We start from the raw sequence: 26,274 nt of genomic DNA on the forward strand, positions 1-26,274 counted from the left end.
TTACTAGTTCAAAAGGATACTAGTTCATATTATCATCGAGAGGAAGTATGAATAAGTCTTACAACTAGTTTGAATTTATTAACAGCTTTTAAAAATTCCTGATGTTACAGGGGCTAAAAAAAAAAAAAAAGAGGAAAATCTGTGGGTGGAGGTGGGGAGCATGGGGCCCTCTGGCCTGGTAAGAAATTTCTAATTATTTGCAAGCTGATTAAGAAACTGGAAGGAGAAAACCAGCACATATAACTGTCTTCTGATACAGACAAAACTTAGACTTGCATATTTGTGGTGTGCCTCTGGATTAGGTAGCAAACTGAACTTGACTGCTGAGTAATACTTCATAGCAGCGTAAGAAGATGGCATCTAGTGTCCCTCGTCACCCTTTGCTCATTTCAGAGATTCATCATGTATTAGAATGATGAGCGTCCGGATTATTCTTTCATTTTGTCAGTTTTGTCTCTGATGTTTTTATATTTGTGTGTAACTGAACACCATTAATGACAGGATTCATTTCAAAGCCTAGTACTTTTCTTTTTTAAACTTTTCTTTTGAATTTATTCTAAGTTATCATTTAATAAAATACCTTCATATTGAGCCCTGTAAAATTTCAAAATAGATGTCTTGAAAGTAGAGGACTAGAAATACTAATTAGTACTAATTAAATACTAATTAAAATAAAAATAAATGAATAAAATCTAGTGAGACAACTGTCTGTTCATATGGGTTGAATCTGAATCACTTCAAATGTAGTATCTAGTAATTTAATAATTACACATCTCACAACTTTCAAAATATAACAATGTAAAGATACTTTTAACAATATGAATTAGCTATTGTATATTTTGTACACCTGTGATTATTTTTATCAGCGATGCAAAAAATTAAACTGAATTTCTTTTTATTCTAAAGATCAAAAAGCAACATAAATACATACATAATCATGCTTAAGTATTTTAGAACATTTTCTCTTAAAGGAAAGCAAATCGATGCCACCCTAAATATAAGAAGCCAAATATATTGTTATATTACATCAGTATGAAATTGAGTAAAAGATTGAACTGGTATGTTTCTTGAATGCCTTCTCTTATACTGTAACTCTTTAAGAGTTTATAATGAATTAAAATAATACCTTCCTTAACATGATTCAGGGAAATATATAGGTATATAAATACAATCTACTTTCTACTGGAAATGTATTATCAATCTGAACACAGAATCTAATAGAAAAGACCAATTGTTTTGAAAGTACTTGCTCTGCTGTTAGAAGATGGTTTCATTTGATACTTATTTTAAATCCATGTTTGATAACTCTCTCTCCTTATTTCAAAGCTCTTTCTGGGTGATCTCATGTATTTTTTCTAAACCAAATATTCCCAAATCCACAACTTCATTCTGTATTTTCAACTACCTAGTAGATTTGCATGTCTTCCAGACATGACAAACTTAATACATCTAATTAGCTCACCCTCCACACCAAACCTCCAAAACCTGTTCTTCCCTCCTTTTCTGTTCTGTATCTCAAACAATGGTAACACCATCAATCAGAAAACTTCTTTATTCTAATCACCTACACACAACTGGTTACCAAATCCAGATGATTCTTAGATTATTTCTTAGATTAGATTAGATTAGATTAGATTCTTAGATTATTTCTTAAATCTACTCTCTCTTCTTTAATTTCATGATCTTTGTCTTAATCCACTTCGACAATTTCAACAGCCTTTAACCCTAGGAGGACTTCAGTCTACCCAGTTCCTGTCTGTGCTTCACCCTGACACTAAAAAAGAAATCTGATAAGAGTTAACTTTCTTGATAAGAACTCTACACTGCCCACAGGATTAAGGCTAAATACATGCTAGAAGCCCGAGCTTGGCAGTTAAGGCCTTTAAGGTCACTCCCAAATCATACCCAGTTATACTCTGTTCAGTAGGCACTGTCTGCTTTAGGACCTGTTCTCTGGCCCAGCTGAAGTGTGCAGAAAAGCCTTCTGTGTTGCTGGCTAAGCCAGCTCACTTTTGGCTTACTCACTGCACCTTTGCCTGCACCATGTGTGAAACCCTACTTTATTCACTGGTCTTCATCAGTTTTGCCTCCACCCCCCAGTATGGGTTCAGTACCATGATTGACCCATCTCATATTTTTCTTGATTTCAGGCTCAAGCTAATCTCTTTACTAAAGGCTTAATAATACTGTAATTGTTAAGTAGCACAGGGAAAACTCTAAAGTCATACTTCCTGGGTTCATATTTTGGTTCTGTCACCTAGAAGCTATGTGACTCTAATCTTCCTCAGTTGTTTAAAAAAAAAAAAGAGTGGGGGAGGGATAACAACAGTATTTTCCACAAAGGATCATTTTCAGGAGAGTGCTTTGAAACTTACTCAGCACACAATAAACTCTCAGTATTTATTAGCTATTATTTCTACTAATCATTAGCCAGAAGCAAAAGAACAGGGAAAACTCTGAGCAGCAAAATTATACATGTAGACAAAGCTGCACATACCACTTTGAACTTAAAGAACTGGTTAGTTAGAAAAACAATTTCAGATGCTCAGACTTTACACTTAATGCAGCACCCTACCATGAGTCACAGCAAAATGTGGCATAGCACCCACATGAATGGAAGCCTGAGAGCTCTGATGTGGAGTCAAGAGAAAAAAAAGTATAAGTGATTATAGATAAGGAAGAAATTCTTACAGGTGAGGGCAACTGGTGTCAAATACAGAAAGAAGCTCAAAGATTCTAAGGTCTAAGTTCTGAAAAATACTTAAAAAAATGACAACAAAGAAGGTGACATGTTAGCATATGTAAAAAGCTGCTGTTAAATGATGACTACTAAACTGGTAAGGGTTGGATAATTTATTAATTTCAGCTATTTAAAGATTATTTTTCTGGAAGACTATACCTATAATTCTATAAAGGAAAATGGAAAAGTAGAATTTGTTTGCAAATATTAGTTGTAATTCACTGATTTCTGCAAATCAAGGGGGAACTTAACTGTATCTTGTTTCTATTGTGCCTCAAGATTTGCTAAGGAAAAGTCTCTCAATGTTCATAGTCTGGGTAAGAATGACTAAATGTTTAAAATCAAAGTAAGGAGTCTTGTGCCATCACTGAAGTTCTAATGAGTTAAAAACAGTAAATTATTTTCATCAAATATAATCACGAAAATGACTATCTGGTTTAGATCTTTCTTCCATTAGCAATGATAACCCACAACTGACTACTCATTTCATGTGACTAGTTAGTAAAAGACTATGCATGGTTATTAGCGTTTTAAATATTTATATATTTGTAATCTTGACTTTAGATAACTTAATTTGCATTCTCATAGTAAGACAGAGCTAAAAACTAAATTGAAGTCCTGTGGAATTAGAACTTGATACTCTAATCCAGGTTACTGAGTCCTTTATAAGACACCTTTGTAAAGAACAGCTTTAATTACATCAGTATACTGAGAATCAAATTTAACACCCACCATTATTTAATTCATGAAGGAAAAAAATTCTTTTGTTAAGTACCATGAAAATATGTCTTAAAGCAATATAATTAAGATATCTCTGTTCCAAAATTCTTTTATCTGCCACTATATGTTAGTTTGACACCCTCTTTCACTTATCTCTGTAAGATCTGTCTATATTTCTGAAGATATTTCTATTGAAGGACAAAATTACAAAACAAAATTAGTTTGGTTTTGAACCAACATAACTAGGTTTTTGATTTTTAAAAAGCTGTTATTCAGCAATTTTCCAATAAAGACATGCAAGTGGCCAATAGGCACAAGAAAAAATGCTCAAATATCCTAAGTGTCAGAGAAATGCAAATCAAAACAATGAAGTATCACTCCATACCAGTAAGAATGGTCATCATTAAAATGTCCACAAACAATAAATGCTGGAGAGGGTGTGGAGAAAAGGGAACCCTCCTATACTGTTGGTGGGAATGGAGTTTGGTGCAGCCATTATGGAAAACAGTATGGAGATTCCTGAAAATAGACTTACCATATGATCCAGCAATTCCACTCCTATGCATATATCTGGAGGGAACTCTAATTTGAAAAGATATATGCACCCCAATGTTCATAGCAGCACTATTTACAACAGCCAAGACATAGAAACAACCTAAATGTCCATCAACAAATGACTGGATAAAGAAGTTGTGTACATATACACACACACAATGGAATACTACTCAGCCATAAAAAGAATACAATAATGCCATTTGCAGCAACATCGATGGACCTGGAGATTGTCATTCTAAGTGAAGTAAGCCAGAAGGAGAAAGAAAAATACCATATGATATCACTTATATGTGGAATCTAAAAAAGAAAACACAAATGAACTTATTTACAAAACAGAAACAGACTCACAGACATAGAAAACAAACTAATGGTTACCGGGGGGACGGGGGTGGGAAGGGATAAACTGGGAGTTCAAAATTTTCAGATACTAACTACTATATATAAAATAGATAAACAACTAGTTTCTTCTGTATAGCACAGGGAACTCTATTCAATATCTTGTAGTAACCTATAATGAAAAACAACATGAAAAGGAATGTATGTCTGTATATGTATGACTGAAACATTATGCGGTACACCAGAAATTGACACAACATTGTAAACTGACTACACTTTAAAAATAAATTTTAAAAAGCTGTCATTTACTGGAATGTCTTCCATCCCAATGAAAGCGAGAGGTAGAATGGGAAAAGGTTGCCAACCGAACGTCAGGACAGGAGAGAAAGGTACACTAGTTTAAACAGGCCAAAAGAACTGTGTACTTCTAACTGTGAGAGTTATACATTGCTTACTGACTATACATTCAAAATGAGGTTATGAACAAAAACTGCATATAGTCAAAATAACTTCCTCAGACATCAACATTAGCCGTAAATTATGCCTGGAGTATAATACCTTTGTTTTAAAATGTAAAGCAGCCAATTTTTCAACACAATCTTCTAGATAAATGACATTTTAAAAAGAATAAATTGCTGTGACGACAGTTTATGCTTTTTAGGACTCTTTTTGGTAAGCCATTTTTCTTCTTGCCATGTGCTTTAAACATCTTAATAAATTCCAACACAGTGACAAGAACCCACAAGCTGCACCTGTGCTTTCTATCTTAATTAATCCAATAAGCACAGGCCTGTACACTATAATTTGTAAAGGAAATGATGATGTAGTGAGTTTTAACTTAAGGCATTAATTACATAAATAAGCAGAATTAGCTTAATGTTTCAGTAGACCCTGTCTAAATACAACCACCAAATAAAAATTTCTGAAATTATGGAAGGCTTTAACAGCATATTTAGGAACAAGAAAGCAAAATGCTCATTCTACATTAGGTGGCCAAATGAATTAAATTATACTGAGAAAAAAACAGTGCGGCAGTTTGGAGACACTAAAGCTTTTGCTGTCTTTAACTATTATAGAATCAATTAAATGCAGTTTAGTTGCCTAGTGACTATTAACTTCTTCTACTTGCATATAAACATTTATCTTTGAAGAAGGTCACTCTCCTTTCAAAACAAAGGTTATGACTGTCTTAAATGCCTTAGTAGACTGATGGTCAAAATCTTACAAAAATCTACGTGGCCCTAGACAATCACTTGCTACAACTGTGCATACGCCACACCATCTGTTGGACACAACTGCCAGCACAGATTTCGTGAGCTGGCAAAGGACGGCAAGTGTCAAGAATTCTGCAAGCATTTCAAAGTGCAGGGTTCTCATTAACTTTAATTTCCTGTTGGCTCTATAAGGAAAGAGTGAGTAGTGGAAGCACAATGTGCCACATACGCTCGAGTTCATGCCACATGTACACCTGTAATCATAAACTCTGATCCAGGGCTCTCCACTAGAGCATTTGAGATTTAAGATTTTGTGTTTATTTCTTCTTTACCCTAGAAGAAATAAATCTGAAATATCTACAGTTATCTTTTCATACTTTGTTAATGCTCTTGCAAACATCTGGAAATACTTGACAACAATCATTTAATTAATGCAAAGTTAATCGATGACAATATGCTTAAATACTTCACTCAACTGAAGTGGTTTCCTCAGTGCACACAACTAGAGACTGAAGAGAACAAGAAGTTCTTTGACTAAGGAATACCTACATGGGAAACTTTTAGCCAACATCTCCTTAAAGAGCAAAAAGTATTACCTATACTTAAATAGAGCAGATGGCAGCATACTGCCACGCCGGTGAAAACCAGCAGATGCTGCCGCCTTAAGTTTTTACCTCCAGGCTTCGTACAGGGCCACCGCTGCTGAGGGCTTTGCAAAGGGCTGGCGTTGCTGCCAGCGTTGGCGTGGGCTCTAAGCTCCACCACCGTCTCCACTTTATCACCCTCCACAGCCGCTGGCTGCCTTATCTAAGAGGGTGAAAAGATCCTGAGAAAGAAACAGTTCTCCAGAACAAGCAACGATTCCTCAAACGCCCCCTGTGGCGCCAGCAGCAGGGCTGGTACTTTCTCCAGGTTTACTGCTTTCTGCATTTTGCAGCAGTGAGGTTTTTTGTTTTCTTGTGGGTTTTTTTCCCCTATAACTACACTGATTTGCCAATCCAGAGTCAGAGGTAGAATTGTAAAAAACTCAGGAAAGTCCAAGGCAAATAGACACTTGAAGGAGAGGACATTTTTCCCCTCTGCCACAATTACTGAGACTGTGTCTCCAGTGCTGCCCTGGAGGATTTCTGTGTCCCTTAGCTCAAGAGAACAACACAAATTGAATAAACATTTAAGAATCATAGCAATCAAAAATGTTAACTTATAATTCAGTTTGAGTCAAAAACAAAAAAAAATTGATTTACCTAATTCCTCTTATACTAGTAATTATTGTCAATCCACTTTCTTTTTTTAAATTTTGAACCAATATGGTGCATTAACAGATGGCTTTTAACATTTTTGTTCTTATTCCAAAATCTTTATGTTACCCAAAATATATCTATTTAAGTATGAATGATACTGTAATTTCTGCAAAACATGATCTACATGCTCTCCACATAACACTAAACAATCTGGATGCTAAGGCTGTTTGGAAATAATTCTAACAAAAACTGAAACATTAGACTAGTGCTATAATAAACAGACTTGCCTTTTACATTTGTTTTAGAAACCACAGGCACACCCCAAACGGAACTTTTTTAGTAGGATTAAAATAATTGGTTCAGTTAGCCCAAAAATATTTTACCCTATCTTTATACAACCCCCAAGATGGTGAAATCACAAATTAATTCTCTTATCATCTCACTGCATCCAGGAACATAACATGAAACAACCAGTTCATAGAAAATCCAAAAGACAAACGCTAAAGAAAATACACAAATTACGTTGCATTAAGACAATCTTAAGACAAAGAATGCTTCCTCCTCAGCACATCTGTCTAGCAGGTGTCCTCTGAGTAAGTTTTGTCCGTTAGGAATCTGCTCTGAATACTACAAAGGACAACGAAGTAGTCTCTTTCATTTTTCTTCCTTGAAACCTCTTTTCCTCAAGGCAGAAAGAAAAGCCTTCTATGTCCTGGAAATGTGGTCAAAGCGACTTCGGGTTGTTTTAAGCAACTTCTATTTAATAGACACAGGAATCACATAAAGTTCAGTTCTTTCGGAAGGTATCCTTGAGATACGTCATAAAGAGGGACGATAAACACGTAAGCCTTAGCACACTTTCTACTTTGATGAGTCACATTTTTAACATTCTCTATCTAATGTATGATGGAACGAATAAGACCAGATTTCCCTTATCACTACCAGCTGGTGTCTTAAGTGGAAATCTGTCTCTGCTTTTAGTCCATTTCCTTACTTTGTAAGCAAAGTATTCCATCAAATCCCTTACACTTTGCCCCACCTCTGCTTCCTCTTTTCCTACTCTCGTTCAGTCCCTTACATACTTTTCTTTGTCTTTTAGGACACTCAGTACTACTCTTAGCAATTCACCTCCTGGCAATCCTTCCTTTATTCATCTCTTATTTATTCCCATTTACGTTCCCTCAGGAGCTATTACAAACATTTCCCCCTTTCCTCAAAGTGATCAGAGGGTTGAGCAGTTGCAGATGACAGGTGCAGTAGTGTTGGGGAAGGAAGAACTCCTGCTCTAGTCACTCCATCTCTCTTCCCTTTTAAGGCTACATACCCTGTATAAGTCAGAAGAGAAATAATTCTGCAAAAATTAAATCCAGTCATATGATCTCTTGGAGCCTTTTTCCAACTGTGAGGACATTTTCCTGTATCTTTTTAAACTTCACCTTCTATTATTTAGCTCCTCATCATAACTTGAATGGTAAGATCTAGTAAGTAAGCTATTTTTGTTAATTAACCTTTTCTAGTGTGTGTGTGTGTGTGTGTGTGTATATATATTTACCCACAGGGCCTAACACAAACCAAAGCAGAATAATATAACGTCTGTTAAATTAGTTTAATGTTTTCTAACAAATTTTGGAATTTCCAGATAGAGGGACTCCAAAATCTATGATGGGCTGAAAATATTACCAAAAGTTTACTTATAAGAGCTAGCCACTAGAAAAATTGATGCTCTGACTTACAAAACTAGAATAAGCTTAAAAGGGACAGTAGAAGGCTACCTGTCAAAAGGTGTGTGTGTGAAAGTATTTTAAAACTAGGGTACTGAAATGGCCCTTATCAAAATCACTAATGACCTCCAATTTCCTAAATTCATCATTCTAAATCTCTTAAATTTTAATTACGACAATCTCTAGTATATTATTTGCAAAGATGACTGCAACAATTCTGTTCATCCCAAAGGACCCTCTGCAATGTGACCTTGCTGTTCTTCCCATCATGAGGTAAAATCTCCTTTCATACTCTTTGAATTTGGACTGGCCTTGTGACATATTTTGACTAACAATATGGTAAAAATGACACTATGTGAATTTTTTTCCCTCTTACTGTTTTTTTTTATTGCAGTATTATACACAACTTAAAATTCACCATTTTAACCATTTTTAAGTGTACAGTTCAGTAGGACAAGTACATTTATACTGTTAGGCAACCATCACGACCATCCATCCCCAAGACTTTTTTCATCTTACAAAACTGAAGTTCTGAACCAAATAGACAATAACCCCCTCTCTTTCCCTTCCCCAGTACTGGGCAACTACCATTCGACTTTCTGTTTCTATGAATTTGACTACTCTAGGAACTGCATATAAGTGGAATCACACAGTATTTGTCCTTTTGTGATTGGCTAGTTTACTTAGCATATTACCTTCAAAGTTTATCCATGTTATGGCTTATGTCAAAATTTCCTTCCTTTTTAGGGTGAATAATATTCCATCGTATGCATATCTATTCATCCATCAATGGACACTTGGAATTTTTTCTGCCTTGTGGCAACTATGAATAATGTTGTTATAAACACGGATGTATAAACATCTGTTAAAGTCTCTGCCTTCACTCATTTCTTTTGAGTATACACCCAAAAATGGAACTGCTGATCACATGGTAATGTATGTTTAATTTTACTTGAAGAACGCCATACTATTCTCCATAGGTGTACCATTTTATATTCCCACCTGCAGTGCACAAGAAAAGGTTCCAATTTCTCCACGTCCTCATGAACACTTGTTATTTCCTCTGTGTGTATGTATGTGTGTGTTTATAGGATGGGTGTAAAGTGGTATCTCGTGGTTTTGATTTGTGTTTCCCTAATGATCAGTGATATTGAATATCTTCTCACTTGTTTATTAACCATCTGGAGAAATATTTATCTGAGTACTTTGAGCATTTTAAAATTGAGTTGCTTAGGGGTGGGGGATACAGCTCGGTTGGTAGAGCGTACATTGAGCATGCACAAGGCACTTGGTTCAATTTCCAGTACCTCCCTTTGAAAAAGAAAAAGAAAAAAAAAAAAGGAACCAAAACTGAGTTGATCAGTTTTTTGTTAAGTTACAGGAGTTCTTTATATATCCCAGGTGTTAAACCCTTATCAGACATATGATTTTAAAAGGTTTTCTCCCATTCTGTGGGTAGACTTTCACTCTGCTGACAATGTACTTTGATGCACAAAAATTTAATTTTTATACTGTACAATTTATCTATCTTTTCTTTTGTTGCCTTTTCTTTTGGTGTCGTATCTAAGAAATAACCGCCAAATCCAACATCATAAAGCTTTTCCCCTATGTTTTTTCTAGAAGTTTTATAGTTATAGTTCTTATGTTTATCTGGATCCTTGATTCATGAGTTAACTTTTGTATATGGGATAAGGTAAGGGCCCAACTTCATCCTTTCGCCTGTAGCTATCCAGTTTTTCCAGCATCATTTGTTGACAAGACTATCCTTTCCTCACTGAATGGTCTTAGTGCCCTTGCTGAAAGTTATCTGACTGTGTTATGTGATGGCTTCTATCTGGGCTTCCTATTCTACACCATCTGTCTGTCTGTTTTGATTACTGTAGCTTTATAGTAAGTTTTGAAATCAGGAAATATGAGACCTCTAATTTTGTTTCTCTTTTCCAGGGTTGTTTTCACTATTCCAGTCCCTCGAAATTCCACATGAATTTTAGATGGATTTTTCTATTTCTGCAAAAAACACTATTGGGATTCTGACAGAGATTACACTGAATCTGTAGATTGCTTTGGACAATACTGACATCTTAACAATATTGTCTTCCAATCAACGAACATGAGATGTCTTTCCACATATTGGTGTCTTTCATTTCTTTCAGCAATGTTTTATAGTTTTCAGTGTACAACTCTTCTACCCCCTTAGTTAAAATCATTCCTAAGCATCCAATCTTTCTGATGCTATTGTTAATGGATTCTAAGCATAGGTCTCAAAAGACCTTGCAATTTCTTGGACCTTGCAATTTCTTGGAAGGCGGCTACCACGACAAAAAAACTCCAGGCTTGCCTGTTAGGCTCATATGGTCTAGCCAACTGTTAGCACAACTGCCAGACACATAAGTAATTTTGGAGAGATTATTCAGCTCCAGTCAAGCTGCTAGATGATTATAGCCACTTGCGAGACTTCCACGCCAGACCAGCAGAAGAACCACCCAGCTGAACCTAGTTACACTGCTTACCCACAAAATTGTGAGCAAATAAAAGTTATTTTAAGCCTCGAAATTTTCGGGGTGGTAGCAAAGACTAACTGAAACAGAATTAAATCATTTTATTTGTTATTTCTTAACTATGGTAATTTATTCATTACTTTGTAGCTCATTTCAAGCTGTTTCCTATTAGGATTTATTCCAACTGAGAGAAGACAGGGTTCTTTGATGCCAAGTACTCAACATTATTCATCACGTTCATGAATGATTTAAAGCGTCAATGTCAGCATTCTAAATAATTTCTATTTTTTAAAAAGGAGATAGTATAAAACGAAATCTTACTAGAACTAAAGAATTACAGATTCTATTTTTCTAATTTCTAATTTCAAAACTGAAAAAATAGTCAGGCGATAGTACAATTAATGTTTTCAGACTAACCTGAGCCATTGCTAATATTTGCTAGCAGTAAGTACTATATGTATTGAGAATAGATTTGAAACTTTATTACCTAATTATTAAAAACTTAATCACAATATTTAGGAGAAAAGTATTTAACATTAAAAACATTCATAACACCAAATCATTTAGAGGCATGGTGACTAAGCAAAATGGCTTAATATTACCTAAAATTTTTAAAGATATAGATATATCTGAAATTTTATTTACTTATACATAAATATATTTAGTAAAAAATACAGCTATATAGGATTATAGTTATTTTATGCAAAAAGTCTTACAGAATAATATGCAAAAGTAAATGCTATTCATTACCTATTAAAGCAAAAATTTACTCCATAAGATTTCTACTCCATTAAAGAACTCATTTTTCTCTGAAGTTATGGAAATAGTTGTTTTAGAATTATCTGTACTGTATACATTCTTTTAAAGAAATAAATAATAAGGAGCAGAGCAAAAGAAATAAAGAGAAAATGTTAACAAGAGGTGATAAGGCACAGTTTTATACTAAAGTTTGTATTCCTAACTAGACATAGAATAGGACAATTATTTCTGACAACCAAGGGAAATTAATACTTAAGTAGAAATTATTACAGTTAACTTTCAAAGCTGAAGCAAATTTCTCAAAGTCTATGTCATAAATAACTTTGCATCATTTGTTTAGGAAACTGAATTTACTCACTGTAAAAAGTATCTCATATTTACATTATTAAAAACATCTTTGGAAATAGTTTGTCACTTTAGTTTTAAAGAGTCCTAAGTATTTCTCTAAATTTGGGCTATAATTTATTTAAACAAAAGCAATTATTTTATATTTCTCTGCAAGTACATTTCTACAAGCAAACTACAATTTCAGTATTCCCCTACCCATACATATGACAACATACTGAATATTAATATACAGTCTATACTTTTATACGTACACACATATATACACACAACCTATGCTTCTCAATGTGATGACAAAATAAAGGAGAAAATAAAAGGGGAGAATTAAAATGTACTTACAAAGTCAAAGTCTCCATCTTGAGGAACTTTCCAGTTATCAGGAAAAACATTTTTAGACATAGGGAAGGGTTCGTGCATGTTCTGATTACAGTTTTCATGGCTCTTATTCTTGAAGTCCTGTTTATCAAAGTAGTCCATGAAAGATGGTCTTTGTACTTGTGGTGAAGTTGCATTTCCTTAGGTAAACAAAGAACATAAGGAGGACGTAAGTTGTTACACTTAAAGAACTACGATTTTTGTCGAAGTATGATTTTTTTAATTAATCAGTATGATAAATTTGCACTGGTCAGATTGAAGGCCAACACAGTCAATTTAATGAAGAATAAAGTAAAGTAAAATAAGAATGAAAAAACAAAAATATCCAAGCTGTATGAAAACTCAACGAATGACTAGGCAAAGATCCATAACAGTCTTAGATGTAAAAACATTCCAGAACTTTGGCAGAATCTTTATCATAATTTGATTAAAAATCATTTCAAGTGTATTTGAAATCTGTCAGAGAAAGTAAAAAATTTAGACCTAAGTGTTTTTTTTTAAACATTTAAGCCTACATTGTTACTGTTACTGTGCACCACTGTCAGCTGTAAGAAGTTAAGAACTTACCCAGGTTCCTCTGTATCTCTTTGACTGCTTCCTCACAGTCTTTCCAGCTGATTCTACCTCCTCCTCGACTCCCATGGTTTTGCCTGTCATATCTATATCTGTCACTCCTAACTCTATTTCTCTAGAACAGACCTTGCTCCTGGGTTCTGACTTTCCCATTGCTAACTACTGCACCTAAGGTGAGTTGGAGTTACTCTGAACTCACCAGTTCTAAAGCGAAATTCAAGATCCTTCTCTTCAAGCCTTCTGCTTCTCCAGTTGCTTTTTGACTGCTAAAGTCAACATTATTTACTCAATCCCCAAAGTGGTCAAGTTGAGAATTAACCCAGACTGTCTTTTCCCATCAAACCAAACTGATGGTTAGGTCTTTTTAATGCTATTTTTCTATCCATCACTGCTACTGCCTTAATTTAGCTTCTTACCATTTCTTGTCTGGGCCTCGGCAGCACCCTCCAACGTATCTCCCTGCTTCATCTCAATTTTTTATTTTCATCATACTGACAACATAGTGACCTAACTGCAAATCAAACCATGTTTTTCTTCTATTTAGAATCTTTTGATGGCTTCTGATTTTCTATACTGAATGATTAAAGTAGAAAATAAACATTTGGAACAACTAGATTTTTCCCATGATTTTCACAGTGGATTCCTTAAACCCTAGAGTTTCAAAAAAAAAAAAAAAAAGGTCCCAAGAGACCACCACAAAGACATATCCCTATATAGTTCTCCAGACAGTAAGTTACCTACTTTCTTAAAAATATCCTGTGATAGAAATATAAGTCCCCACAACAAAGTCTGTTGGGCAACTCTTAGTTACAAAAATTATTTTTTAAATGTGAACTTGAAATCTGTCCTACTGTAATTTACACTCATGTTCCAAATAAATTCCTCTTTCATGTGTCAGCCCCTCAAACATCTGAAGACAGCTATGGCTTCTGTTTTGGTAATCTTCATCAGGTGAAAACATTACCAGCTCCTTTCATAGAACATGTTTTTCAGACTCATCATCATCTAGTTTACTTGCCTGTGAAGACATTCCAGTCTCTCCACGAGCCTCTAAAATCAGACATAATACTACTAATAGTGACCTGGCCAATCCAGAATGCATTTGTAATAGTACCAGTGCAGCTTAAAACTATAAATATTATGACAACCAAGTAACACCACTGGCTTGGGATGAATTATAAGGTAATTTTAGTCAAATGAATACAATGCTAAAATACTTATTTTTACATTTTCATTCTCAAGCAGAGGATGTAGAAAGAGGTAGGAGCAGCAACCTTCAGTTTTACTATGCACACTTCCATTTGAAACTTGAAATCCACTATTATATAGTGGTTTAATTTTCACTAACATTTCAGATATATTACAGTTTTAAGGGTCTTTTACAGGTGAAAAAGCCTATGGTAAAATGCCTATTTGGCTCCACACTCAAAATTTGGAAAATAACTCATTTCCATATTAGACATAAACATTCTCACAGAGAGTTAACAAAACTCTAAAAATCAACTGAAAAAAAAAAAGAAGGTGGTCTATTCCATTCAATTTTTCTGTTTGTATGACTATAACAGGATATCATTAACCAAGATATACTTACTCATAGTTTCTTATTCAAATGTATGTGCTTATACTTCTAGTTTCCATTGTTTAATTTAAAACTTACTATTAACATTGAGTATATCTTTTTTACATACAAAGAAAATTTTAAAAAACAATTAAAATAAATTTCAAAGGAGGACAATAGGTTAGGCTTGTTTTAAAAGTTAATGGGAGGGAGCAGCCACAATTGGACAGAAATGTGTAACGGCACTATATAAAACACTTGCCCACGGTGTGCAGCTGAGTATCTAGGGAGATGCATGCTCACAGAAGGGACAAAGAGGATGTTTCTGACTTACAATTTATTTTTTAAAAAAGAAGTAGTAGGCCTTTCAACAGGAGAGTGAAGCAGGAAATCTTAATATAGTAACCACTGTCATATGTGATTGTGGTTGCTATGGCAAATACTGTTTTTTAAAAACAAACAGAAAATAATCACATAAAATTGACATCAATTTCTCTACTTGTAGCTGAATTCTGACCCTTATAAAATTTTTTTAAATTTTAATAATAAATTTAATGTTCAAAATTACCTCATTCCTCAATTTTGGTCCCAATTCCTTCAACTATTTGCTGCAGAACTAAAAACCCATTAGCATTAGAGAATAAAATAATCACCACTCAATCCTTTTGTGTATGTGAAATTAAAAAACAAATTGTTTTTTTTCTCCCTCATACATTCCCCAAAACATATAGAAGGAAAATAAGTTGTATGGTATATGATACCTTTTGGAAAATATGCCAGTCCACAATTACTCACTAACTTTTCTACTTTGCACATGTCTTCTAAAGAGGTGAAAAGTCATCACGAAAATTTAAATATGTAAAGGAGTTTTTGTAATACTTTAACAAATTGTAATTTGCTTAATTTTTAATTTCTTAGCATGATTATGACAAAGAAAGTCAAATGTAGAAATGAAATTAATCATAACTTTAGCATAATGTATTTCAACATCAAAGGATTTATGAATATTACCTAATTTGTTCTTCTAAAAACATTTTAAGATGTGGGTGTTCCACCTGATTAATGATCTTGGAAATCTGTCCTTTAATTTGTTGCCAAGAGTATAGTGAATACATATAAAAACTAGGATGTTAAAACAGAAGCTAATTGACATAAGCTTTTTCTTAACTTCATCAGACTGTACTTTGAAACAAAGGAAGATACAGACAACATGCAGAAGATCCAAAGGCTACTCATAAAAGAGATTAGAAGCTTAGAAAATAATACCTGCACAGAGGTTAAAGGGAATGAAATTGTTCAGCCAGGAAAAGTCTGAGGATACAATTTAATAAGTATCTGAGTATAAATGAAGGATTCTTCCACAGAAAATAGTGACCAGCTGTTTTCTATCTCCAGTGAGGGCAGAATAAAAGGAAACAGTGCAATTGAAGCCCAAGGATTTTAGCTAAATAAAAGAAATCATTTCCTGTGTGAATAATGAGCATTGCAACAGCCACTGTGTGTCTACGGAAGCCCTTTCTTCAGAGGCTTTTACAAGAAAGACTGATTTTCATGTGTACAAGGAAGACGAATATTTACATGCTTGTCCCTGCTCTGTGCTGATAAAAGAGGTATCCTACAACCAAAATACCTACGCTAACAGGCCTGAGCTGGGTCATGCATCAAACATTCCACAGAGCACAGGCACACTAAAGAACAGACCATATTCAGCCCACACAGATAACTCCAAACCATTGCAGCCACACCTTGGCTGGACAGCGAACACCTCTGCAGAGGAAAACAAAGTGTTTCTAATTGCCTAGTAAGATGCTCGGTATTTGTGCCCAGCTGCAAGTGAGACCTGCAGTTTACTGCTGTCACCTTTATTGCTATGTCGCTGGCAAAATTAATTGCACAGTTAAAGAGATATATAACAATTTTTCACAAAAGAATGGTAAGCTCTCTAGAGAAGTGGAAAAGTGATCCATCTATATGTTCTCCTAACCTGGTTAATTGTTTCTTGGCACCTGCAATTCCATCCTTCTTTATTTACTCCTTTGGCTCAAAGCTTTGTAGTTCTGGGGGAAAATATAAATATTTCAAGAACATAAGACACCATTAAGCATTTTTACACCTGCATTATCAGATACTCTTCTGAATGAGGTTTTGGGACAAAGGAGGAAGGAAAGGATCTGAACCAGAACTGGGAGAGAAGATATTACTAAGCAAAGAATGCAACATGGACAAAGGAGGAAGGAAAGGATCTGAACCAGAACTGGGAGAGAAGATATTACTAAGCAAAGAATGCAACATGGAAGCTGTTGGAGCAAATGGTCTCATGCTTACAGCTGTGTCCAGGGCCATTAGATGAACTAGAGAGGGGAAAACCTAATGGTCAGTCTTCCTTTCTTGATCTCTCTCCTAAATGCTTTCTAAATCAATCTAGTACCTATTTCTAGGATGAATCCTAAAAACTTAAAAGAGAACCTAATTTGCTTTCCTTTACTGATTAAGTGAAACTACATACCAGTGTGGCCCAAAATGAAATGATAAACTATGATAAATTTTAAAAATCACTATGTAACACAGGCATATACAAAGAAGGAATCTAAAAAATACATAGTCAACTAAAATTACTTAACGCAGTATTTAATAATTGATAAACAGAATTATAAAAAGTTGATATACATAGAGAAAATAAAAGCAAAATATTCAGAAATGGGTTGTTCCTCTGCCCACGCTTCATACAGCATGGTCTCCACCCACGTTGCTGCTGGCCCGCTGTCTGATGAGTGTGCTCCGCTGTGTCTCCACCCTCCCTACACGCAACAGGTGAGTTCTAGGCACTGAGATCACAGCGAAGCTGCTTATTCCCTTGTTATAAAAAGTGATTACCAGATCTAGCTGCACCTCATAAGCACCTGAAGAGTTTATTGTTTTGATATTTTAATTTACTAAATTTTACTTTACTTGTCAAACAGAGATGCCCAGGCCCCACGCTGGTCTGCAGAACCTGCATCTCTAAGGGGCTACTGTTACGATGTATGCTTGTGAGGTGAGTTAAGTGGACCCAAGAGCAGGGTTTATCTTGTAAATCAAGACTACTTCTCCAGCCTGTCGGGTCTCTTAAAATCCTGATTCTGCCTTAGAATATATTTCCCTTTTGCTCCACTTTTTGTCATTTACAATTCTCTACTGTTTCATCCAAACTTCTGTAAAAAAATGTTGAGCTAGCGAGGCCAGCTGAGGCCAGCCCTACGGCATACATGAGACCTCTTCTCATTGACAGCAGTTTATTATTTAACACTGTCGTTGGCTGAAATTCAGCAACCATTTCCACTGCCTCTGGTGACTCTCTTACTGTACAGGCTGGAAAGCTCAACACCGCATTGCCCATAACACCCAAACGCTGAGTCCTAGATGATGCGCTTTCTCACAACTGGGAACGCGAGAAATGAGGCAGAGACCAGGAGCCTGAAACCTCCGCTACTTCCTGCGGGCAGCATGGTCACAGAGACGTGGTTTTACAGCAGCATCCCGGTGACCAGTCACCAGCTGCACAGGTGTTAGAAGATGGCTGTGGTCACAGTGGTGGCTTTCTAATCCCTGGATAGCAGCAGGACTAATCTCAAACTCGCACAGAACTCAGGACTGCCAGTGGCAGCCTCGGGATTCACACCCTCCTGACTGTCGTAGTGGTAGCAGGAGTAGTTCCACCAGGGCTGCTGCTGTGGTGCTGGGGTCAAACCTGCAACTGCATACTGGGTCCACCACTTACTTGCTTCGAGATCTCGGACAAGTCACTTCACATTCTCAGGTCTCAGTTTCTTCAGTGGCAAATGGTAATGACAACGCTACTTTTACAGAATCCTTGTAGGAGTCAATGAGATAATGCATGCAAGCTCCCAAGCACAATGTTTGGTCCATTCTAGACCCTCAATTAATGATAGCTGTAACCTGAGCAAATTTACCTTTTTCCTCTCTTTTCTGAAAGTAAAATAAATAAAATAAAATTAAAATAAAATAAAATAAAATAAAATAAAAAAAAAATTAAATGAACTCTTTCATGCTTCCATGGCACTTCCCTCATTTTCTCAGAGACATCAAATTTCACAGTGGATGACAGTTCTCTCCCCTGCAAGTTATCTCACACGTTGCTGATCATACTCCCAACTGGAAGACATCAGATCAGCCGAGTGCTCTCTTACTACTTCCTCATCTTGCCATTCAAGTGTCTTGTATTCATATTTGTGCTATTCTCTTCATTTTGGAGATCATTATTCTCTATATAACCCCTCTGGCTATCTTACTGGATAGAGAGAGATGCAGCAAGGTCTTGGAGGAGGCAGAGAAAGGTGTAAGCAAGAGTATTCCCCAGGAATGAAAAGAACAGAGCTGTCTGACGGCTCAACATCCCCATTCCCAGTCCTGGGAAGACCAGTCTCCCTCACTACACACTGGAAGCAGGGGTGGGCCCGCCAGATGCTCCAGCTTCCCAAGTTGTTGGAAGGACAAACTGACATCATGGGCACATGGACATTATTCTTTATTGATTACCTACTTTGTTTAAAGCACTCTGCTAGGTACCTTATGTATTTATCTAAATTAATCCACATTCACACACATACAAACATACATATGCAAGAGAGACAAACATACATCCCTGAAGCTCAGAGAAGATTAAGTAACACACAACTAAAAGTGGTCTGACTTTAAATCCCATGCTCCTTCTGGTACACAACATCATTTGGTCAGAAGATATCTGACGAACTCTTACTATCATCCTAGGTGTTGTATTAAGCACTCAATACAGTGGGGAATAAGCAGGCAAATACAATACAGTGTGACAACTGCTATACAGTGTAAAAGTATTAAGTGAGACGGGAGCTGATGGGAGCACCTATGCCCAACCTGGCCCAACAGAGACAGCAACTCCTTAACTGAGACTTAAAGTATGAATATGAATGAGCCAAGGGATGAGGAATCCAAACAGAGGGACTGAGCAGTACAAAACAGGGGGACCAGGGCTGTGCAAAAGCTCAAAGGAACGGAAGGGCATTTTAAGAGATGAAGGATGAAGGAAGAAGTATGAAGAGGGGAGAGTGAGACACAAAAACAGAAAAGTAAGCAGAGGCCAGATCATAAACTGCCTTGTAACCCATATTGGGCTTTAAACTAAGAGCAATGGAGAGTCACTAGGGGGTCACAAGCAGAACAGAGAGATGATAGGATCTGAATGGAAGGTAGGGACCAAGAATAGAGACAGGGGATCAACTAGGTAACCTTCCAAGTGAGAGACTCTGGGAACCTAACACTAGAGAAATGCAAGCAGAGATGACAATGGGAGGACACAGATACCCAGATGGCAGAACTGATATTAACTCAGTGAGGGGTGAAGAAAGAGAAGTTAAGGATGCTTCTCATTTCCCTATCTTATTTCAAAGTCCATGTTTAAAATACCTATATAGCTTCTCTACATTCTCACATTATATATATATATATATACACATATACATATACATATACATATACATATACATACACATTATATATATAATATATATACATATATATATATACACACATATATATTATATATATAGTGAAGTAGGAAGCCATGTCAGGTCATCTACTGAAACTGAGGCAAGAGGTGTCAGGAAGAGATTAGTGAAGGTATTAAACAGCCACTTTGTAGAATGGGAAAGAGCTGAGCAGAGAAACACAGGCCTACAGGAAGGTTCTGAGAGCCCACACGGGCCTGAAGGCCATGGACTGGTGATCCTCATCTGTACAGCTGTGGACTGTCTCCTTCAGCATCAGCAGCCACGGTGAAGATGCAGAGAAGACAAACAGACTGATTCATAGTCACATTTTGCCAGGAGGGGCAGAAAAGAAACAGAAGGGCAGAGGAGTTAAGCATGTAAGTAAGAAAGCAGCTAAAGCCATGAAATGTAGCCTCTCACCTAACTGAAGAGTGTGGCTTCTCCTCAGACACTCATGAGAGCTTCCCCTCAGGGCAACCAGACCCACCAATTCAGCTCCAGCTCTGCAAGACCAGAACAGTCCACCACAGAATAGAGCTGAGGAGATCTGAACAAGGTAAAAGGTCCCTTGCTGAAAAAATTACACTTCCAGAGTCACCCACAAAGAAATAATCTCTACTACTTCATCAATTTGATCACAATGGATTCTTGACTTGGTCCAAATCTATTTCTTCAGGATTAAAAAGTCCTAAATGTTGACCTCCTGAATGACAACCAACGTGCTTATACCTACTATTAACTATTCATAATTCCAACTGGTATGGACCAGTCTGGATAAAGCATGCTTTGTAGGGAAGTAGACAGCCATGTGTGATATTGGCTAATGCCAGGGTGTGGAAGAGGTGGGTGACCAGCTGAAGCCTGGGCATCACATGCGTATCGAGTCCCCAGGGAGATGAGAATGGGAGGAGTGGGAGTGCGGTGATAAAAACAATGTCATCACTGCTGAAAACAGGTTTGGAGAGTTCTTGGGACATGCCCTGAGGGTCCATGTCTTATTTTAAAAATTAAAACATTTCTTGTCATTTTTTTCCACTTCCCTTCAAAAGATCTTTTGATAATTTTGTTTCTTAGAGTCAGATCACCACACTTTTAAGAAGTAGGAAAACAGGTCTGTAATTTCTAGCTTCATGGTAAAGGAATAAAAAAGTATGTAAACATAATTTAAACTGACAAGAATATGAAATCAGGCAAATTTTTTTGAAACTCAAATAGAAAAGATGATGGAAATCAGAATCTTCAGCACTTACTGTAACATCCTAGAGATTTTAGAAAATTAAATATACTGCTATAATCCTTTAAGGGAACAAAAATGCTAAAGACACATTAGCAAATGAGGCTTTCACTAATGTGACGTAACTTGAGAGCTCATACCAACTAATCTAAGAAGTTCTAAAGAAGATTTAGATCATGAAGAAATACAGAACTAAAACTAAAAGGACGTGGTTTCAGGGAAGGTAAGTTCTGCCTCAGTAACTTCCTTACACTCTATACTGTTGCTAATACAGTATGACAAAACCTGGGAGCTATACCTGATTGGATTGTGTGGCATGGAAGTTCCACATTATAAAATGACATATAAATTGTGGAAGCTTAAAATATAAAGGAAGTTGGCTCATGGGATTTAAAACTTGCTGAAGCATACAAAACAACTAACTACACAAACCACTATCTGCTCAATTTAAAAATAAACTTTCAATAAAATCTCTGTGACCAAAAAAAGTCATACTTAGGACAAAAAAATTATGACATATACTGAATGATTTCTGTGGCTGTCAAAGCTAAAAGTCATTACACAAAATACGTGGCAATCCGTTATCACGTATCTCTTCCTTGAAATGTAACAGTGTAACACTAATTTGATTCCATACTTATTTTTTTAAGCACCATTTATAAGGCTGATGTTCAACTATCTGACTAAAGTTTATGTAGGAAGTTCAGAAGTTCTAACAATAGAACAAAGCCCTCAGTGATCTTCTAATTGGTCTGTCAAGAATCATAAAGTTTGACTACAAGAATTTTACCAGCTGCGGAAAAATGATCCTATCTGCTGATGGGAAGTGTGTTGTAAACTGTCTTACCTGTCTTTTCAATCTATAGGGCATATGACTTGTACCCTAACGCTATGGGCTTTGGAGGCCACAGGACCATCCAATGCAGTTGGATAAGCATGTTATGGACACAGAAGCCCTGTTCTAGTAAGATGCCCAGCTAGGAATCCACATCTTAGGCTGCCTTCCAGGGCAAAGGCTCAGGACCCACATCAGTCCTGGGAGATTAAAAAAAAATTCACATCACTCTCCCTCTTCCCACCCAGGATCAGCTATATGGCAATCTGTTTTCACTTTGTGCCTCATGACCCCCTCTTTCAAAGTCTACAGGCAGAACGGGCGATGTGTACTAAGAAAGGTGAAGAAAGCAACGGCAGTGAGCCAAACGACTTACCAAGCAGCCTCACAGAGGGAGCAGCAGAAAAGAAAAGGCAGGCAAAAAGAAAGCAGAAACGTCAGAGAGGAAGTTCCTACCGATATCCATTTTACAATATCAGCAAATTGCTTGAATATTTATAATTTTCTAGGCTCCACAATGCAATAAGTCGCGTCTTACTGCTTTTGTGACGTTTAGAAGTCCCGTGAAGTGGAAAACAGCCTAGTGCGTAGACTTTGACATTAACCATACAGGACTAGGGTGGAGGGGGAAGAAAAGGGTCAGTAGGTATCAAGAGGTAATTAATCTGCTTTTGCCTATAACCAAGAAATCACAATGTCCTACACTGTTAACTGCAATCTTAAAAGCCATATTTATAAAAAAGAAAAGTAAAGTAAAAAAAGAAATGCTAGCCTGTGAGAGTATCTCTATCTTCATCACTTTGTAAGCAGCGGAGATCAGAATGTCTTAATCTTTGTTTTAGTCCTGCAGCGCCCCTGGCACTGTGCCTCGCACATGACGAGCAGCAGTAATTATTCACTGAACTGATTTTTCTGCATGAGTATCTCTGTGTCTCAGTTCTTCTTTCTGATGTTTCTTCTTTTCCCACTTTAACCCTTATTTCTCTTCTTAGCTTGTTCCCCTCTGTCACTGTAGCTTAACCGATGTTGTATTTATTGCAATAGAATTTTAGGTTCACTTTTTTAATTGGAAAAGCAAATGTTAGGAACACCATCTTTTAATCTCAAAAATGCTTCACAAATTAAATTATGGGTTAGCATCCTTGAACAGGAAAAAAAATTCCATAATCCTAAGATAAAGATATGTTGCTTTCTGCAATGTTAAAAGGATTTTTAAAAAATTATTTCTGCCATATTCCTTTCACTGTCAAGTAAAGCCAAGAAACAAAAATTTCCACAATTCAACTGGCTACAAAAAGTAACACATGACTATCCTGGCTGCTACAGAAGTATACTTTCAAAATGGAAAATTAATATTCAATGGGAAAAAGCCACATACTTTTCATAGTTCCATCTTCTTCTTCCTCGTCCTCACTGTTTATAACCATGGTCCCCAGGTCAGATTCTAACATTGTGCTATTATGTTCAATCATGGTCTGGGCTCCTTCACTCATTGTGCTGGTGGCCCTCATTGTGCCCACACTTTCTGAGCTAGTCTTCACCATGGTGTGGGAATCCAGCTCATCTTCATCCTGCAAGCAAAACACTGCAATGAAGGGAGGCTTTTCTAATACAGCTGGATACCTACCTTCTTAACAACAGTACAAGCATATTATACTTTTAATAATGAAAAATACTACTGTTACTACTAATTTTAATATAAGGACACACATACAAATGTTATCATAAGAGCCAAAGTCATCCAAAATAACCTAAAGATTTAGGTAATTAAAGCTCAAGCAACAGGAATTGTTTGATGAAACAGAAGGCTTCTAGTTGTTTTTAAAATAAGGATTAAGGTTGGTAGATTATCCACAAGAATACAGTGACAAAATAAACAAAAGACAGTACATTAAAGGTAGAACATGTCGGTACTACTATAACCACCTTAATAATGTTTATAATTTTGTGCAAAAGTCATTAGCTTTTTAAAAATTGTGAAAAATATACAGAATATAAAATTTACTGTTTTAATAATTATTCAGTGCATAATTCTTTAGCATTAAGGGCATTCACAGTATTGTACAATCATCACCAACATCCATTTCCAGAACTTTTTCATTATCTCAAACAGAAGTTCTATACCCTTTAAAAAATAACTCCTCATTCCTCTCTTCCCAGAATTCCTGGTAACCTCTATTCTACTTTCTGTCACTACGAATTCTATTCTAGGTCCCTCATATAAGTAGAATCATGCAATATCTGCCTTTCTGTGTCTGGCTTATTTCACTAAGCATAATGTTTTCAAGGTTCATCCAAGTTGTACCCAATGTTAGAATTTCATTCCTTTTTAAGACTGAATAATATGGTGTGCATCTCATTGTATGTTTACCCAATCATTTGCTGATGGACACTAAGGTGAGTATACCTTTTGGTTATTAAGAATAATACTCTGAGCACTGACGTACAAGTATCTACAGTTAGGTGGTCCCTGACGTGCAACGGTTTGACAGGATCTTCCGACGTTACAGCGGTACAATTTTGAACCATCCCCAGACTAGCACTATGTGGTACGGTACTCCTGTGATGCTGGGCACTGGAGCAAGCTGCAGCTCCCAGTCAGCCACGTGATCAGGGAGGTAAACAATCAGTACATTTACAACCATTCTGTACCTATATAGCCACCCTGTGTTTCACTTTCAGTACAGTATCCAATGCATAATGTGAGATTTCACACTTTATTATAAAGTATGCTTTGTGTTAAGTTATTTTGCCAAACTGCAGGCTAATTCAAGTGTTCTGAACACACTTAAGGTAGGCTAGACTGAGTTATGTTGTTTGATAAGTTAGGTGTATTAAATGCATTTTTGACTTCCAATATTTTCAACTAACAATGAGTTTATCAGGACATAATCCCATCATAAGTTGAGGAAGATCTGTATTTGATGTCCTGCTTTCAATTATACTCAGAGGTACAATTCTGCATCATACGGCAGTTCTATTCCTAATTTCTTGAGAAACCACCAAATTGGTTTCCACGTTGGCTACACCACTTTATATTCCCACCAGCAGTGCATAAGGTTCCGATTTCTTCACATCCTCACTGACACTTGCTATTTTTTTTTGATAACAGACATCCTAATGGATATGTGGTATCTTACTGTGGTTTGATTTGCATTTCCCTAATAACTAGTAATGTTGACCATCTTTTCATGTGTTTATTGGCCATTTGTATACCTTCCTTGGAGAAATGTCTACTCAAGTTCTTTGCTCATTTTTCTTGTAGGTTGTTTTTTGTTGTTGTTGAGTTGTAGAAGTTCATTATATATTCTGGATATTGATCCCCTACAGGTATATGATCTTCAAATATTTCCCCCCATTCTGTAAGTTGTCTTTTCACTCTTTTGATAGTTCCTTTGATGTACAAAAGGTTTTCATTTTGATGAAGTCTAATTTATGTATTTTTCCTTTTGTTGCCTGTGCTTTTGTTGTCATAGCCTAGCTATTAGCTTTTAAATGTAAATTTATAGCAGAATCAAGTCAGTAATGTAAGTACGAACCAAAAAAAAAATGCTTTTTAGAATGTTCACCAAGAGAGAAACTGGAACAGGGCCATAAAAATAAACTAACAAATTCTGTTTGAGAAACCAAACAATCTGCTATTTGGAAAAATTTCATCATGCACTGAAATTCATTTATATCTATTCCACTTTAAGTAAAAACAAACAAAACCTAAGTTCTGACAGAGGTCAAAATGCAGCTATGGAGAAGAGGAGCATCCATGTTGTTCTGAGCTGTCTGACTGCCCTCCTCTTCCTAAACCCACATGATAAACTCAGCATTAGATCCCGAAGTCCTCTGCTCTTCTTTCATGAGCTTCTCTTCTTTTCTTTAGAAGATTTCTTCATTCTTATGCCTTCAACTATCTAATATGTTGAGGACTCCCAAATCCTAAAATCTTCATGATTTTACTTACTACTGAAACACTTAATGATGTTTAAAATTCAACATTCTCAAACCAGGTATCATTTCATCCACCTCCTTGGCTCCTCCTGTCTGTCTGGTCATC

General features: G+C 36.2%; 1 protein-coding gene across 2 annotated transcripts in view; it reads right to left on the reverse strand.

Moving 5' to 3' along the window:
- STK3 (serine/threonine kinase 3) overlaps positions 1-26,274 on the reverse strand; it is a 232,808-nt gene that overhangs the window by 44,841 nt on the left and 161,693 nt on the right. For both annotated transcript variants that reach the window (XR_012064120.1, XM_072949503.1), the window contains exons 9-10: positions 23,605-23,797; positions 12,469-12,644 (exon numbers count right to left, since the gene is read on the reverse strand). Coding sequence is in view for 1 of the 2 variants with exons in the window: in XM_072949503.1 (XP_072805604.1) it covers positions 12,469-12,644; positions 23,605-23,797 (369 nt within the window). In the remaining variant the exon portion in view is untranslated. The remainder of the gene's footprint in view (positions 1-12,468; positions 12,645-23,604; positions 23,798-26,274) is intronic.

This window comes from Vicugna pacos, chromosome 25 (assembly GCF_048564905.1).
Source record: "Vicugna pacos chromosome 25, VicPac4, whole genome shotgun sequence".
Classification (NCBI taxonomy): Eukaryota; Metazoa; Chordata; class Mammalia; order Artiodactyla; family Camelidae; genus Vicugna; species Vicugna pacos.